The sequence below is a fragment of the Carassius auratus genome, chromosome 28, assembly GCF_003368295.1.
Source record: "Carassius auratus strain Wakin chromosome 28, ASM336829v1, whole genome shotgun sequence".
Taxonomy (NCBI): domain Eukaryota; kingdom Metazoa; phylum Chordata; class Actinopteri; order Cypriniformes; family Cyprinidae; genus Carassius; species Carassius auratus.
The window spans coordinates 10329940-10345690 of record NC_039270.1 but is presented as its reverse complement, the minus strand read 5'-3'; the positions used below and the strand labels follow the sequence as shown (position 1 = coordinate 10345690).

Here is a 15751-nt window from a genome sequence, read left to right as displayed (position 1 = left end):
TCCAACAATAATCAGCGGTTTATGCTAGCACTATCTGTCTAGCCCCCGACAATTATATAACTCCGTACAACTTAATTAAAGCTGAGACAATAACCAGCGGTTATGACCAATACTTTTACTGGTCCCCCATAGTTAATGCAACTGAGTACAACTTAACTAAAGCCAAGCGGTCTAGCCAGAAATCTAAAACCTCACCTGATGTGCCCTATGCTCCATCTAGTCTGAGTTCTAGTATGCACTTAACCCTGGACGCAGATTTGCGGAAACATAGCCTTCACTTAATCTACTTGAGAAAATAATTTCAGGACAACCAGAATAAAATCAAACATAACAATTTATTAATCAGGTAATCAAAGTAATAATTCAAAATCCAATTCAAACAATATAAAAAACACTAATCAATCACAAATAAACATTCAATAATACTGAGATGAGAGAATGTAAAAGTTACCTGATAATTCAGAGCTACGCACAGCAATTATGCGGGATATCTGTTTACAGATTCCCTGAGCTCTTTGTCACCTTCCCTTATATCTCCAGCAGGACCCCAGAATTGCCAAATGGTATTTATTGCAGGGGTTTAGCATATTACCCTTTGAAGATTGGTTTCCTTGGTTTCTATGGGAGGCTGTATTTACATACTGGAGGTAATTTGTGTGAAAAACCTGGGAGTAGTCTGTTTATAATGTTTGTGGTTACCTGTTCTATTGTTAAGAGAATGAGACCCCTTTTACCAGACACACAGAGACCTTTTTGTAAAAACATGAGACACGAATTATTGCATTGTTATAAACTCTGAGTTTCAGTGTTTCCTGTTAGGAGGGAGTGGGCAAAAGGAGTGAAATGTTTATGCATATGGTGTGGGCCATTTGTCTGTCCCTCTCAGTTGGGTGTGTTGCTTCAGACTTGCGAGACAGGATCTAGGTGTTGGTTCTCATGAAAGTTCCCTGTTGTGATGTTTTATCTGATCCAGTCAAAACGGCATCAATAACCTTACAGTTAAATCTCCCTTTGGCCCCGTGGGCTATTCAGAGATTCCTGCGGGGACACAACTGTTTGACTTTGGCTGGATGCTTTCTGTCAGACTTTCTGTAGTGCTGGTACCTGTAATGGGCTGAGGACCATAGCCATGTTGGTTGATGTCTTTAGAGCTCTGATGAGATATCTGAAATAACAACATTGAAACAGTGTGAAAGTGAAGATGAGGGCACTGCCGACGGCACACCCCCGAAGTATCCAGTCCCACCACGTGTAAGCACTCAGGGCTGAACGGGTAGAAGAGCTGGACAGGATGTTTGCAGTCTTTTGAGCCAGGTTCGCCTCTACCTGCGCCTGTGAGAGATGATATTCAGTCTGTGTGATGATTCTTTGCACCAAGTCCATCGTGTCAACTAGGGCCTGTGTTCCTTGTTCATAGAAGGTGTCATCCCACCATGGGGAAACTTCTGCATCCAGTGGCATCCTTCCAAGGATGTTAATCTGGCCCATTGAGAAGTCCTCAGTTGCTTCTAAACAAAACGAGTGGTTAGCAGGACAAGTCAGTCCTCCATATGTGAAAGAATTCATCTCACTGACGACGCACCACTGTGTGTGAGATACCTGAATAGCATCAGAATGACCATGCAATGATTGAACATTTACAAGTTTGCTGTCATTGGAGGAAAAAGGCTGTAACGTGTTACATGTACAGACAACATAGTTATGGGTCTCATGACAACACGTGCGACTGGTAAACAAGGTCTCAATACCCTTTAAGGTCATGTATCCTGTAAGGTGGTCCCATTTAATTACTTGGTCTTTCACTACCATGCCAATTGATCGAATAGTGGTAGAATTTGGATAAACTTGGTCTGGGTGTATCAAAGGAAAAGTGACAAAAAATCCAAGGCATCCATTACATTCATTTCCAGTGTACATCATAATAGTTGATAATAATTCAGAATATTTCACATTTTTCATTTTTTCTGATGAAAGCCACCTATGTAGATCCAGAATTTCAATCAAGTCACTTAAAACATGTCTAGGTGTTTTGTGAAGGCGAAGATCTAGGATTTCTTGCCTTGCAGTAGAAAATAAATCTCGAGCATATGATCTGCAGGCTAAGCCACGTTCGATGGTACGGGTCTGATTGAATAATGTATGGCTGATCGCAAGAAGCGCCTGCGCTTCGGATCTTACCGCTTTTATGATGTTTTCATTGCTATTGGTGAGATGTTGGAGCCCAGTGGCCATCTGGTCTGCCAACCATGTAGAGAACTGAGATTGTTGGTTTATTTTGTATGTGTTAGTTGCTGAATTGATTGAGCCAAATAAACCTGCTATATTGCCTAGTAGGTCTCGTTTTGATCGAGCAGGTGCGATTTGGGCCGCAAGTCTGCCTTTGTAATCAGAGATTAAATCATCGATCTGTGACTGTAGCCATGCATAGGTTTCATCATCATCATTACAGTATTCTGTGTAAGCAAAGAGAACATTTGAAATATTGTAAGTTACATGCGTCATTACTAAATTTACATCATGTAGTAATGTCTTATTTACATTTCCTCTAATCAGTCCACCAGGAGGAATTGGGTGCAATGATGGGCATTGTTTGGGCCTAGTGTAGCCACAAGTGGTTAAATTAAAACAATGATGGACAGTCCATGAACAGTTATGTGGGCTGGTGAAATAGTCTATGCTAAATTCACATTTTCCCACACAATAAGTTCCTTCCTTTCGGTTGGTCCACACAAAGGTTTTTGGTTTTTGCTCGTCTGGTTTAAGTGAGGTAAGGTTGTAAATTGATTCTGTGAACCTTAGGTGTGTAGTATTGTGTGTTTCAGTGTGTGTGCACCTATATGTAAAAGGTTGCAAATTTCCTATAAAATAGCATAATTTTGGATCACTCCCATTGTTGTTTTTCTCATGTAATGTGTTCATGATCCCTGGATCAGTTTTAAGTTGATACCAGGCAGTGATATTATGTGTAAATTTTGGTGCATGCGTGTATCCTGAAATGCTTTCTGTCGGTGGGTGTGTGCTACCTGAGTTGCAACAAATTTTTGGGGTGCAATTTTGATCCGGTGCTAACCCGGGAGGCCATGTAACTATCTATTTTTGTACTACCGTAATTTCAGGTGTGGAAGGCCCCTTGGAATATTTCCACACCCACCTTCCGCATTTCAGGTTGTGTGTGAGTGAAACCCTTTGGCCCAGTCTGATGCACGTGGGCCTGGATATTTTCCTCTCGTCCGGTCTCCATGGGATTGCTGCAGTCAACCTAGAAGATAGAAGAAGAAAATTATTTGTCTTGTCTACCCTTGTATAGTTTGCACTGTGACATGTGATACCATCGCAATTTTCCTTTGAAATCTGTGGCAATGCAACTGTTGCATGTTGCTTTGACCTCATATGGCCCATGCCATCGAGGTTTGAATGGGCCCTGTTTTACAAAGACCCGTATCATCACCATGTCACCCTCTGAGAATTTTATCTCAGAGTCTGGATTGAAATGTGTATCATTCATCAAGTCAGACTGCTGTTGTTTCAGAGCGGCTTGTGTATGTAACACACTGAGTCGGCCTTGTAGCTGTTTCAAAATACTCTGTTGAGTTGCAATCATGAGAGGTCCCAGATCCGCTGGAGTGATTTCTGGGTCTATTGGTAGTTTCATGACTCTTCCAGTCATGAGCTCGAACGGGCTGATGCCCGTGGACTTTGATGGAGTCGCCCGCATCACTGTTAGTACCGTGGGTAATGCGTCGGTCCACCTGTTCTTGTGTTGGATTATCTGTTTTGAGATGCTTTCTTTAATCGTGCGATTTGATCGTTCTACGACCCCTGAACTCTGTGGTCTGTAAGGAACGTGAAATCTCTGTTTGATATTTAGCATCTTGCACATAGATTGCATTATCTGGCCAGTGAAGTGGGTTCCCTGGTCAGATTCAATTTGAACTGGAGCTCCCCAGAGCGGAAGAATTTGGTTCGCTAACACTCGTGCCACTGTGTTTGCACTGTTATTGCGGGTGGGAATCACTTCGATCCATTTGGAGAATTTATCAATTATTACAAGGCAATAACGATATCCCCCCTTGGCACTGGGCAGCGGACCAATAAAATCTAACTGCAAAAATTCCCAAGGTCCTTTGGGTGGTTCAGGTCGGCACAGCTTTGTTCGTCCTGGTCTCCCTTGGTTAATGGTAGCGCATACAATACATGTGTCACACCATCTTTGAATGTCTGATGTCATTTCTGGCCACCAGAAGTAATTTTGTATCAGCTGTTGCGTTTTGGGAGCTGACACATGTGCATAATCATGGTATAATTTTATCACTGGTTTTTGGAGGGCATCAGGAACAACATATTTTCCATTTCTCAGAATTATTCCCTCAGTGACCTTGACTAATTGATCCTGCTGTAAATGCGGTACAAGCTCTCTATCTGTGCTCCACAGTTCTTGTTGATATTGTTTTAAATCAATGGGAGTGGTTTGTACAGCACTTACTGCAGAAGTACTCAGTCTATCAAGCTGCCAATCGTCTCCTTTTACCGCTGCTAGTTTAGCTAGTTGGTCTGCTATGCTGTTGTTTTTCTCATGTTCATCTGGGTTGTGACTAATGTGTGCACGCACTTTAATGACCGAAAGCGTTGACTCGCGCATTTTGATTGAATGCCAGATTGAGGTTATGATGTTAAAATGCTTTATTGGTGTTCCGGCTGAGGTGAGAAATTTTCGCAGTTGCCATTGTGCCATAAAATCATGAACTACGCCAAATGAATAACGACTATCAGTGTATACACACAACGGTTCGTGGTGTGACTTGATCGCTTCTAGTAATGCAATGAGTTCAGCCTCTTGTGCTGATGTATTTCCTGGTAATTTGATTAGTAATTGTTTAGCATTTGAATTGGGAGAGTGGGGGGTCCACACAGCACATCCTGTGTGAAACTGACCGTCATGCCAATATCTGGAGCCATCAATGTAAACCGGAGTCTGGTCCGGAAGCTTTTGGTCATGGACCAGGCTCTGTGTCTCTTGTTTGGTTTGACATGTGTGTGGTTGGCCCTCCACGTCTCCCAATAAGTGTGGTAAAACTCGGCTGTTAATCGTTGTGATGTCACGGGCCTGTATATCTGCTAGCCATCTTGCTAATCTCTGTGTTGATACACCTTTGATTCGGCCCTGTAACAACATTTGTACTGGCGTGTGCACTGTATGCACAACAACAGGCTGAAAACCTACAATAGGTTCTGTTGTTGTCAACATCCAATGAACCGCCAACACGTGTTGTGTGCATGGGTCGAATCCTTGTTCGACTGGTGATTTTTTTCTGCTGTAATATGCTATCGGTCTCAGTTTCCCCCCATGATCTTGAGCTAGAACGCCACTCAGGGTATTCTCGTTTGCATCAACTTGTAAGTGGAAAGCTTTCGAAGGGCTGGGCAAACCTAGTGCTGGCGCGGAGCATAACTGTTCTTTTAAATTTGTAAAAGCTTTTTCGTGCTCCTCTGTCCATTCAAGGACATCAGAGGGCTTTGATTTACCTTTTAAGAGCGAGTACAATGGCGTAACGATGTTAGCGAAATCTGGAATGAAATCTCTCAAGTAATTTGCTGTTCCCAAAACCTTCTGTAACGCATTTAATGTGTGTGGGCGGGGCAGTTCGGCAATGCATTTTCGTCTGTCATCTGTTAGCGCTCGGTGGCTTGGCGTGATTGTATAGCCCAGGTACTGGACTTCTTTTTGTGCAATTTGGGCTTTTTCTTTGTTCAATTTGAAGCCAGTTTTACCGAGTGTCAACAGCACTTCGTCAACCAATTGCAAATGATCATCAAATGATCCTTCAGTCGCAACGAGTATGTCATCAACATAATGAATCACATTTCCTGTCCCTGTCAGCGGATTTAGTGTATCTTCTAATGCTCTGTGAAAAATTGCAGGGCTGTTATGCAAGCCTTGTGGCATTCTTTCCCATGTGTACTGTATTTGGTTCATAGTGAAGGCCAATTTCCACTGATCTTCGCGCCTGACTTTGATGGACCAAAAACCGTTCTTTATGTCGAGCACAGTAAACCACGACGCATTAGTGGAAATCTGCGACAATAATGTTGATGGATTTGCCACGATAGGTGTAGCCTTGGGCAAAACCTTGTTAAGACGTTGATAGTCAATGCAAAGGCGCCATTTACCATTTGATTTTGGTACAGGTAGACACGGGGAGTTTGTTGTTGAGCTACATCGCCTAACTATTCCCCTGATTTCAAGTTGTTTCACAATCTCGTGCACAGCTGACTCTGCCTCTGGTTTGATGCGGTATTGTTTTTGTGGAGGAGGGGGCTCCCCCTCAAGACACACAACATAATCTATCAGACCGCAGTCATGTTCATGTGTAGCCCAAATGTCGTTGTGTTTGTTCATCATTTGTTGAATGGGGTCTGTAGTGGATATGGACATGATGTTGGCTCTGTTTTTTGATAGGCTTTTCTTTACGGTTTTACTAGTTCTCAATTCAATCTGTTTTTCAAAACAATGAATCACAAAACCATGTTTCTGCATGATGTCCATTCCCAACACAGTCCCTTCACTATTATCTGGTAGATACCAGAATGGTTCCTCCAGGACTACAGCGCCTAAGTCGAGTTGAATTGGTTGAGTTTGGGTTGCAATCATTAATGTGTCGCCGATGCCTTTGATCTGAATCGTTTTGTTTGTTAAGGGTAGTGGAATATTTGTACAGGAGCAAGAAGCACCAGAATCAATAAGTACGTTAGCTAACCGGCCTCCTAGATTAGCTCTTATTTTGATTCGGTTTCCGCTATTGACTATACTCCCTACTGCAACGGAGGCCACGTATCCCTATTTTGAATTATGGTTTTTTGTAATTCTGCTCATGCTGCTAGTTTTACCATTTGGACTATTATTTCTCTTGCATTCAGCGATGAAATTTTCAAATTGTCTTAGTAGTTCAGTATCGCCATGAGATGGGTCCTGTTTACTCCATTCTTGCTGTCCTCTGAGATCTCTATCTCTTTTTCGGCAATTCTTAACAAGGTGATTATCCCTTTTGCAATAATGGCAAAGTTTGGTTTGAGATTTTTCATTGTGTGATTTTGGGCTTCTCCCTTCTGTCAGCCACTGTGCGGATGCTACGGCACGGGGTTTCGATTTCCATCTATGTTCTATTCTGGATCCCCATTCGACTATCGCTCTAAATGTGTTTTCGGATGGATCTACACCGTTTAATAGAGCTTTCTGTACCGGGATGCCGGCGTGATTCTTTAGAAGCTGTAATAGCGGCTCGTGATCACGGCTTGCATTTTCTAGGCCTGCATGTTCCTTGAAAGTTACCCATAAACGCTCAGCGTATGTTTCAAACGACTCGTTGCTTGCTTGTTTGATTTCTAATATTTTGCTCCAATCTGCTTGTGTTGGTCCCCTGAGGTCTAGCAGCGCCTGTTTTAATCTCTCAAATATATTCTCGTCAGTTTCGTTATTGTTTCGCTTTATTACGTCTCCAGATTTCATTTGAGGGGTTAATTTAGCTCGGAGTTCTTCAGGAATGGTTAGGAGTGCGATTTGCCATACATCTCTAGTTTCTAGTTTATACACTGTGGCCTGTAACATCAGTGTGTCCCAATATGGTTGAAATGGTCCTTTTTTGGGCATCATTCCCACGATTTGTTTATGTTTCGAACATTCGTCGCATGTTAATGGGCGGCTAATCGTGGTTATATCACCGTTTGCATTAGTCATGGTTTTTAGTACAGCAACTCGGACTGATTTGGATGGTTTTTCGCTGAGTTTTGCTCTGGTTTTTATCGGACTTAGCTGGTTTTGTTCTCCGTGTCTCTGAACGGGATCTCGGTTACGAGTTTCCCTCCGTGTTTGACACTCTAAAACGGTGACATCATCGTCGTCACTATCGCTGTTCCTATCATAATCAAAGGTTTCGTCCAGTGCCGCTTGCTTAACTGCAGCCACTGGGAAGCCTGCATTATCGCAGCAGTCTTCAAGAGCTGATATGTAATTGTTGCCGTTTTGGAGTTTGTTTTGAAGTTCTTCGATTTTTCTAGACATCATCTCACTCTGTCTTGCCCAACCTTGTCTTTCGAAAGTAAATGCCTCGACCTGTGCTCTTAACTTTTGCAATTCTTCAGAGCGCGCCTTTTCAATTTCTTTTATGCTTGTTATCGCGCGTTCGTTTTCAGCTATTGTCTCTAGGTCATTTTTGCGAAGAAGGTAGACGATGGCAGTCGGGATTTTTTTATATTTCGCTTTAGACGTCAATTTTTTGCCCTCGGCCAAAAACCAGGATATTATTTCATTGTTCTTCCATTTAAGGTTGAATCCTTTATCGTTTAAACGAAGAAGAGTGTCTTTTATTTGCAGGGCTTGAATTTCCATGATCTCCTGATCTACACTGTCGCTGTATTGTCCCTGAAAAGCCATGTTTCCCCAGTTAATTCTCCCCCCACCGGATTTCTACGGTCTCCGGTCTAACAATGGGTATGTCGACCCGTTCTAAAAATGTGTCTATATGTAAGGGTGCAAAAAACTTTCCCTCAAAACTTCTAATAGGAAAAAGGAACGAACTTACCACAGCAGTTGTAGACAGGGAAGAAGGAGCTCAAACCTCATATTCTCCATGAGAATCAATCTGAATTTCGCGCTGGAAAGACGTCACTCGCCTAAGTAGGGAGATCACGTCGGGGTCACCACTGTAAGGTCCGCCCACTGGTCCAATGACGGTAGCCAATGATCCGGTAGAAGGATTCTTGCGCGTTGCTGTCTTTCCTTTCATATAACGCAATGATATCAGATTAAATACATTTTTCTTTACATGTTTACCTCTTTTATTCATCTGACTCCAAAAATGAAAAGGGTTAGAAGAGATGTTTGATATATATTAAATTTAGGTGTATGTTTGACAATCCTGTTTTACTTTCACATTTCTTTTTACTCGTTCATTAGGAATCTATGTCGCTCAGGGTGCCCCACGACGGCCGTTCTTGTACGTGCCCCACGATCACAATCTCGCCAGTCTCAACAGTAGTCAGAGGTTATGACTAATACTATTTAATAGGTTACCTATACTTACCATGTTCTAAATAGTATTTCCGTTTAGTTCCCCTCAGCTACCCATGTACAACTTAGTTAAAGCTCAAAACAATAATCAGCGGTTCTGCTAGTACTGTCTGTCTAGTCCCCCCCCGACAGTCATATAACTCGTACAACTTGATCAAAGCTCCAACAATAATCAGCGGTTTATGCTAGCACTATCTGTCTAGCCCCCGACAATTATATAACTCCGTACAACTTAATTAAAGCTGAGACAATAACCAGCGGTTATGACCAATACTTTTACTGGTCCCCCATAGTTAATGCAACTGAGTACAACTTAACTAAAGCCAAGCGGTCTAGCCAGAAATCTAAAACCTCACCTGATGTGCCCTATGCTCCATCTAGTCTGAGTTCTAGTATGCACTTAACCCTGGACGCAGATTTGCGGAAACATAGCCTTCACTTAATCTACTTGAGAAAATAATTTCAGGACAACCAGAATAAAATCAAACATAACAATTTATTAATCAGGTAATCAAAGTAATAATTCAAAATCCAATTCAAACAATATAAAAAACACTAATCAATCACAAATAAACATTCAATAATACTGAGATGAGAGAATGTAAAAGTTACCTGATAATTCAGAGCTACGCACAGCAATTATGCGGGATATCTGTTTACAGATTCCCTGAGCTCTTTGTCACCTTCCCTTATATCTCCAGCAGGACCCCAGAATTGCCAAATGGTATTTATTGCAGGGGTTTAGCATATTACCCTTTGAAGATTGGTTTCCTTGGTTTCTATGGGAGGCTGTATTTACATACTGGAGGTAATTTGTGTGAAAAACCTGGGAGTAGTCTGTTTATAATGTTTGTGGTTACCTGTTCTATTGTTAAGAGAATGAGACCCCTTTTACCAGACACACAGAGACCTTTTTGTAAAAACATGAGACACGAATTATTGCATTGTTATAAACTCTGAGTTTCAGTGTTTCCTGTTAGGAGGGAGTGGGCAAAAGGAGTGAAATGTTTATGCATATGGTGTGGGCCATTTGTCTGTCCCTCTCAGTTGGGTGTGTTGCTTCAGACTTGCGAGACAGGATCTAGGTGTTGGTTCTCATGAAAGTTCCCTGTTGTGATGTTTTATCTGATCCAGTCAAAACGGCATCAATAACCTTACACATGCAACCATGCATGCAGTGAAGATACTTCTTGTGTGTCCAGATGAATTCTGACTCAAGTGAAAATGTATCTAATGTCACAACCAGATACACCAAGGTGGTCGGCTACATGTATTAAAACAATTATTTAATTAATTACTAAATTAAATTGATATGCTGAAAATATTTAACCAAATATTTGAGAATATGTTAAAGTACTTGCATCTTTTTATTTCTTTTTGCTTCATGCCAGGCCAGGTGTGTGTGTGGGAAGGGTTAGGAGACCAGGGTCGGCTGTCTGAGGCTCATGAGGACTTGAATTATAAAATGAAACAATCGCGCCACATGAAAACACTCTCAATCACTATCTTGCAATGTTGCTCTGACTTCCGGTTTCCACTCTCCATTCCTCATGAGTCCTCAGCTCTCTTGCACTTTGTCGGCGTCCAACTGGCTTATATACCAACTCCCCACGCCCATTACTGCAACGGGACCTAGGTGTGCAGGAATGGGCTACAGAGAAGCAGCACTGGACTGTTGCTCAGTGGTCCAAAATACTTTTTTCAGATGAAAGCAAATTTTGCATGTCATTCGGAAATCAAGGTGCCAGAGTCTGAAGGGAGACTGGGGAGAAGGAAATGCCAAAATGCCAGAAGTCCAGTGTCAAGTACCCACAGTCAGTGATGGTCTGGGGTGCCATGTCAGCTGCTGGTGTTGGTCCACTGTGTTTTATCAAGGGCAGGGTCAATGCAGCTAGTTATCAGGAGATTTTGGAGCACTTCATGCTTCCATCTGCTTAAAAGCTTTATGGAGATGAAGATTTCGTTTTTCAGCACGACCTGGCACCTGCTCACAGTGCCAAAACCACTGGTGAATGGTTTACTGACCATGGTATTACTGTGCTCAATTGGCCTGCCAACTCTCCTGACCTGAACCCTATAGAGAATCTGTGGGATATTGTGAAGAGAAAGTTGAGAGACGCAAGACCCAACACTCTGGATGAGCTTAAGGCCGCTATCGAAGCATCCTGGGCCTCCATAACACCTCAGCAGTGCCACAGGCTGATTGCCTCCATGCCACGCCGCATTGAAGCAGTCATTTCTGCAAAAGGATTCCCGACCAAGTATTGAGTGCATAACTGAACATAATTATTTGAAGGTTGACTTTTTTTGTATTAAAAACACTATTCTTTTATTGGTCGGATGAAATATGCTAATTTTTTGAGAAATTTTGGGTTTTCATGAGCTGTATGCCAAAATCATCAGTATTAAAACAATAAAAGACCTGAAATATTTCAGTTGGTGTGCAATGAATCTAAAATATATGTGTCACACCCTCAGCTCGTTCCCTTAGCCCCAGTCACCATTGCCAGTCACCATCCACTCAATCTCCCATGCACCGCTCACGTGAACCGTCACCTGAATACTGATTACCTGCACCTGCACCAGCAATCACCACACCTTTAAATACTCACCTCACTCATTCACTCACCGGCTGGAATCAAGCTTACATGGACGCTCTTTGTGGATCTTCTGCCTGCTTCTTGTGGACCGTATTGTGACTCTGTGGAGATTCAGTTACAGCGATTAAGGGAAGTGACTCTTTGTTGTCAGGCCTAGCTTTGTGCTTGAACTCACCTATTGATCAGTGCTTGAAGATTCACCGTCTGTGACCACACTTACCTGCTCTGTTGAAATCCTATGTTAATAAAACTTCACGAAAGTACTTACCCGTCTTCTCCTCTCCTTGTGTGGATGTGACAGGATTCCAGCCCCGAAAAACAGAACTTCATATCTCCCATGGATGTTAACGCTGCTGCTCAGGGAGCGGCTTCGGACCCGTTCACCGAAATGGTGACTGCTCTCCGCCAAGTATTACAGTCAGTTTCACCACCCACCGAAACTAGTGCTACCACCACCAACAGCACGCCCCTTGCACGTCCCGCGTGCTATGCGGGTGAACCGAGTGGCTGCAGTGGGTTTATTCTGCAGTGCTCACTGTTCATCAACGCAAATACCAGTAAATTCCCCAATGAGGCCACCAAAGTCGCCTTTATGATCTCTCTCCTCACCGGACGAGCGCTACAATGGGCAGAGGCCCTTTGGAACTCCCAGAGTCCGGTTCTATCCTCATTCGACGCCTTCGTCACCCACCTCCAGGAAGTGTTCGGGGTGGCTCTAACTCCTCTTTCAACCCATGATGAACTCTTAAATCTCCGCCAGGGAGCCACGGAAATACATGACTACACTCTCCGTTTCCGGACATTAGCCGCCACCAGTGGTTGGAACCAAACTGCCCTGCTAGCTGCATACCGTAAAGGTTTAAAGCCCCAGATCAGAAAGCAAATGGTCATTTACGACGATAATGTCAATCTCGAGACGTTCATCAGAAAAACTATAAATGTTGCTCAACACCTCTCGGCCTGTGCCTCCCCGGCCTCATATACCATCTCTCCATCAGCCAGAACGCCCTCGCCCCAACGAGACCAGGAGGAACCCATGAACACCGACTCCTTCCGCCTAGATGCCTCTGAACGGAGACGCCGCATTCAGCAGCGGCTATGTTTATACTGTGGCGAGGCCACTCACCTGATCCACGCCTGCCCGGCCCGTCCGCCTCGCCCAATGGTGAGTACAGTTTCCATTACCCCATCTGTATCTCACATACCTCATATCAGAGCCCAGATCACAATTAACTCACGCAATCTTTCCATCCATGTCCTGGTGGATTCCGGAGCCGCAAGCAACTTCGTCTCTTCTCACTTCGTAACCAAGCACCGTATACCCATCGTCCAGAACGAGACCACTTACCGTATCACTACCATCCAAGGATCACCATTGGGCGGTGGCAAAATAACTAAAAGGACACACGAGCTGGAGCTCGTTCTGCCCCACGGACATCGGGAACGACTGGCCCTCCTCGTACTTCCTCGCGCTACTGTTGACGTCGTCCTGGGTAGGCCGTGGCTGGCCCAACATAACCCACAAATCAACTGGAGCACAGGGGAGATCCAGGCGTGGGACCCGAGATGCCAGAGTCACATTCACCATCCACCAGTCCAGAATTCACAGTCTGCGCCGCCGCACCTTCAATTGCACTCCACCTCCATGGGTAGACCTGCCCTTTACTCCTCCTACTCCGATGTGTTCAGCAAGGAACAAGCCACCCGATTACCACCACACCGGCCCTGGGACTGTTGTATCGACCTGCTGCCAGGTGCCAAGCTACCTCATGGGAAAATATATCCACTCTCCCGTCCTGAGCAGGTGGCAATGGAGGAATACATCCAGGAGGCTCTCGATCAGGGGTTCATCAGGCCGTCCACATCTCCAGCTGCATCCAGTTTCTTCTTCGTCCCCAAAAAGGATGGCGGACTTCGACCATGCATCGACTACCGAGTGCTAAATGACGCCACCGTCAAGTTCGCCTACCCGTTACCACTCGTTCCGGCGGCTCTGGAGGAACTGCGGGAAGCCAAGGTGTTCACCAAACTCGACCTCCGCAGTGCCTACAATCTGATCCGTATCCGAGAGGGAGACGAGTGGAAGACTGCCTTCATCACCCCTGCCGGGCACTACGAATATCAGGTTATGCCCTATGGGCTTGCTAACAGTCCATCCATCTTCCAGAGTTTCATGAACGAAATATTCCGTGATTATCTCCACCAATTCGTCATTGTCTACATAGACGATATCCTGATCTACTCCCGGAACATAGAAGAACACCAAACCCATGTCCGCCACGTCTTACAACGACTTCGAGACCACCACCTCTACCTAAAAGCTGAGAAGTGTGAGTTTCACTGCACTACCGTCTCCTTCCTCGGATACGTGATCTCTGCGGAGGGAGTTCAGATGGAGTCAGCCAAGGTAGATGCTGTGGCCAACTGGGCGGAGCCCACAACGGTGAAAGAACTCCAACGTTTCCTTGGCTTTGCCAATTTCTATCGGCGCTTTATCAAGAACTACAGCCTGCACTCGGCTCCTCTAACATCCCTTCTAAAAGGAGGTCAGCGCCGGCTGCGCTGGACACCCCAAGCTCGAGAGGCCTTCAGCCATCTTAAACACCTCTTCACCTCGGCACCCATTCTTCGACATCCTGACCCGTCCAAGCCATTCGTCGTAGAGGTTGATGCGGCCAATCACGGCATTGGAGCCGTGTTGTCTCAAAGGTCTGGTGAACCTTGCTCACTCCATCCGTGTGCGTACTTCTCTAAGAAACTCTCTCCTGCCGAATGCAATTATGGAATCGGAGACCGTGAGTTGTTGGCCATTAAACTCGCCCTTGAGGAGTGGCGGCACTGGCTAGAGGGAGCTCAGTTCCCATTCACTGTTGTCACCGACCACAAAAATCTCCAATATCTGCAGAATGCCAAAAGACTCAATGCTCGTCAGGCTCGGTGGTCACTCTTCTTTGCTCGCTTTAATTTCCAGATCACATATCAACCCGGTCACAAGAACACTAAAGCAGATGCTCTGTCCCGTATGTACTCACCAGATCCAGACACCGACAAGCCTGATTCAATTCTACCACCCTCCGTTTTCCTCGCGCCTATCCTCTGGCAGATCGACGAGGAAATTCGAGCCGCCACCCTCGAGGAGCCTGCACCTCCGGAGGTACCCACGGGTCTAATGTACGTGCCCACCAACCAGCGACTCCCCCTACTGGAAAGTACGCACACGTCACCTGGCTCAGGACACCCTGGCAGCAGGCGAACCCTCTCGCTCATCCAGCAGAAGTACTGGTGGCCTAACATGGCTCGTGACGTTACCCGGTACATCCTCGGATGCTCGGTCTGCGCCGTTACCACCACACCTCGTCAACTTCCCGTGGGTAAATTACAACCACTACCCATTCCTCGCCGACCCTGGACCCATCTAGGGGTGGATTTCGCCACTGACCTTCCCCCCTCAGGGGGGTACACTACCATTCTAGTTGTTGTTGATCGTTTTTCTAAATTCTGCAAACTAATCCCATTAAAGGGTCTTCCCACAGCGTTCGAGACCGCCGAAGCCCTCTTCACCAACGTGTTCCGGAATTATGGCACTCCAGAGGACATTGTCTCGGACAGAGGACCTCAGTTTGTCTCCAGGGTCTGGCGAGCGTTCTTCCAACTCCTCGGAACATCCGTCAGTTTATCTTCTGGATATCACCCTCAGACCAACGGCCAGACCGAGCGGAAGATTCAAGAGATCTCACGGTACCTCCGTACTTACTGCTCCCAACACCAGGATACCTGGAGCCGGTATCTGCCGTGGGCTGAGTATGCCCAAAACTCCCTTCGCCAAACCACTACAGGCTTAACCCCTTTTCAATGTGTTTTAGGCTATCAGCCACCGCTGTTTCCCTGGTCAGGAGAAGTCTCTGAAGTGCCCGCGGTAGATCACTGGTTCCAGGAGAGCGAGAGGGTGTGGGACTCAGCTCACGTCCATCTCCAGCGGGCAGTTCGGAGACATACAGAGACCGCTAACCGACGCAGATCGCCTAATCCCGTCTATCTACCTGGAGACAAGGTTTGGCTCTCCACTCGGGATATCCGCCTCCGACTG

At 45.2% G+C, this 15751-nt stretch overlaps 1 protein-coding gene across 1 annotated transcript; it reads right to left on the bottom strand.

Annotated features, from left to right (window-relative positions):
* Positions 1-316: 316 nt before the first annotated feature.
* On the bottom strand, positions 317-10215 carry LOC113046760 (uncharacterized). Its single transcript, XM_026207714.1, has 2 exons — positions 8577-10215; positions 317-3259 (listed from the first exon to the last, which is right to left on the bottom strand). Exon 2 carries the CDS (start codon positions 2917-2919, stop codon positions 1081-1083), a length of 1839 nt encoding a protein of 612 aa, XP_026063499.1. The 5' UTR covers positions 2920-3259; positions 8577-10215; the 3' UTR covers positions 317-1080.
* Between the last annotated feature and the right edge of the window lie 5536 nt (positions 10216-15751).

Excerpts from the sequence above, each read along its gene's own strand:
- LOC113046760 (XM_026207714.1), bottom strand. The coding sequence starts at position 2,919 with ATGAACACATTACATGAGAAAAACAACAATGGGAGTGATCCAAAATTA.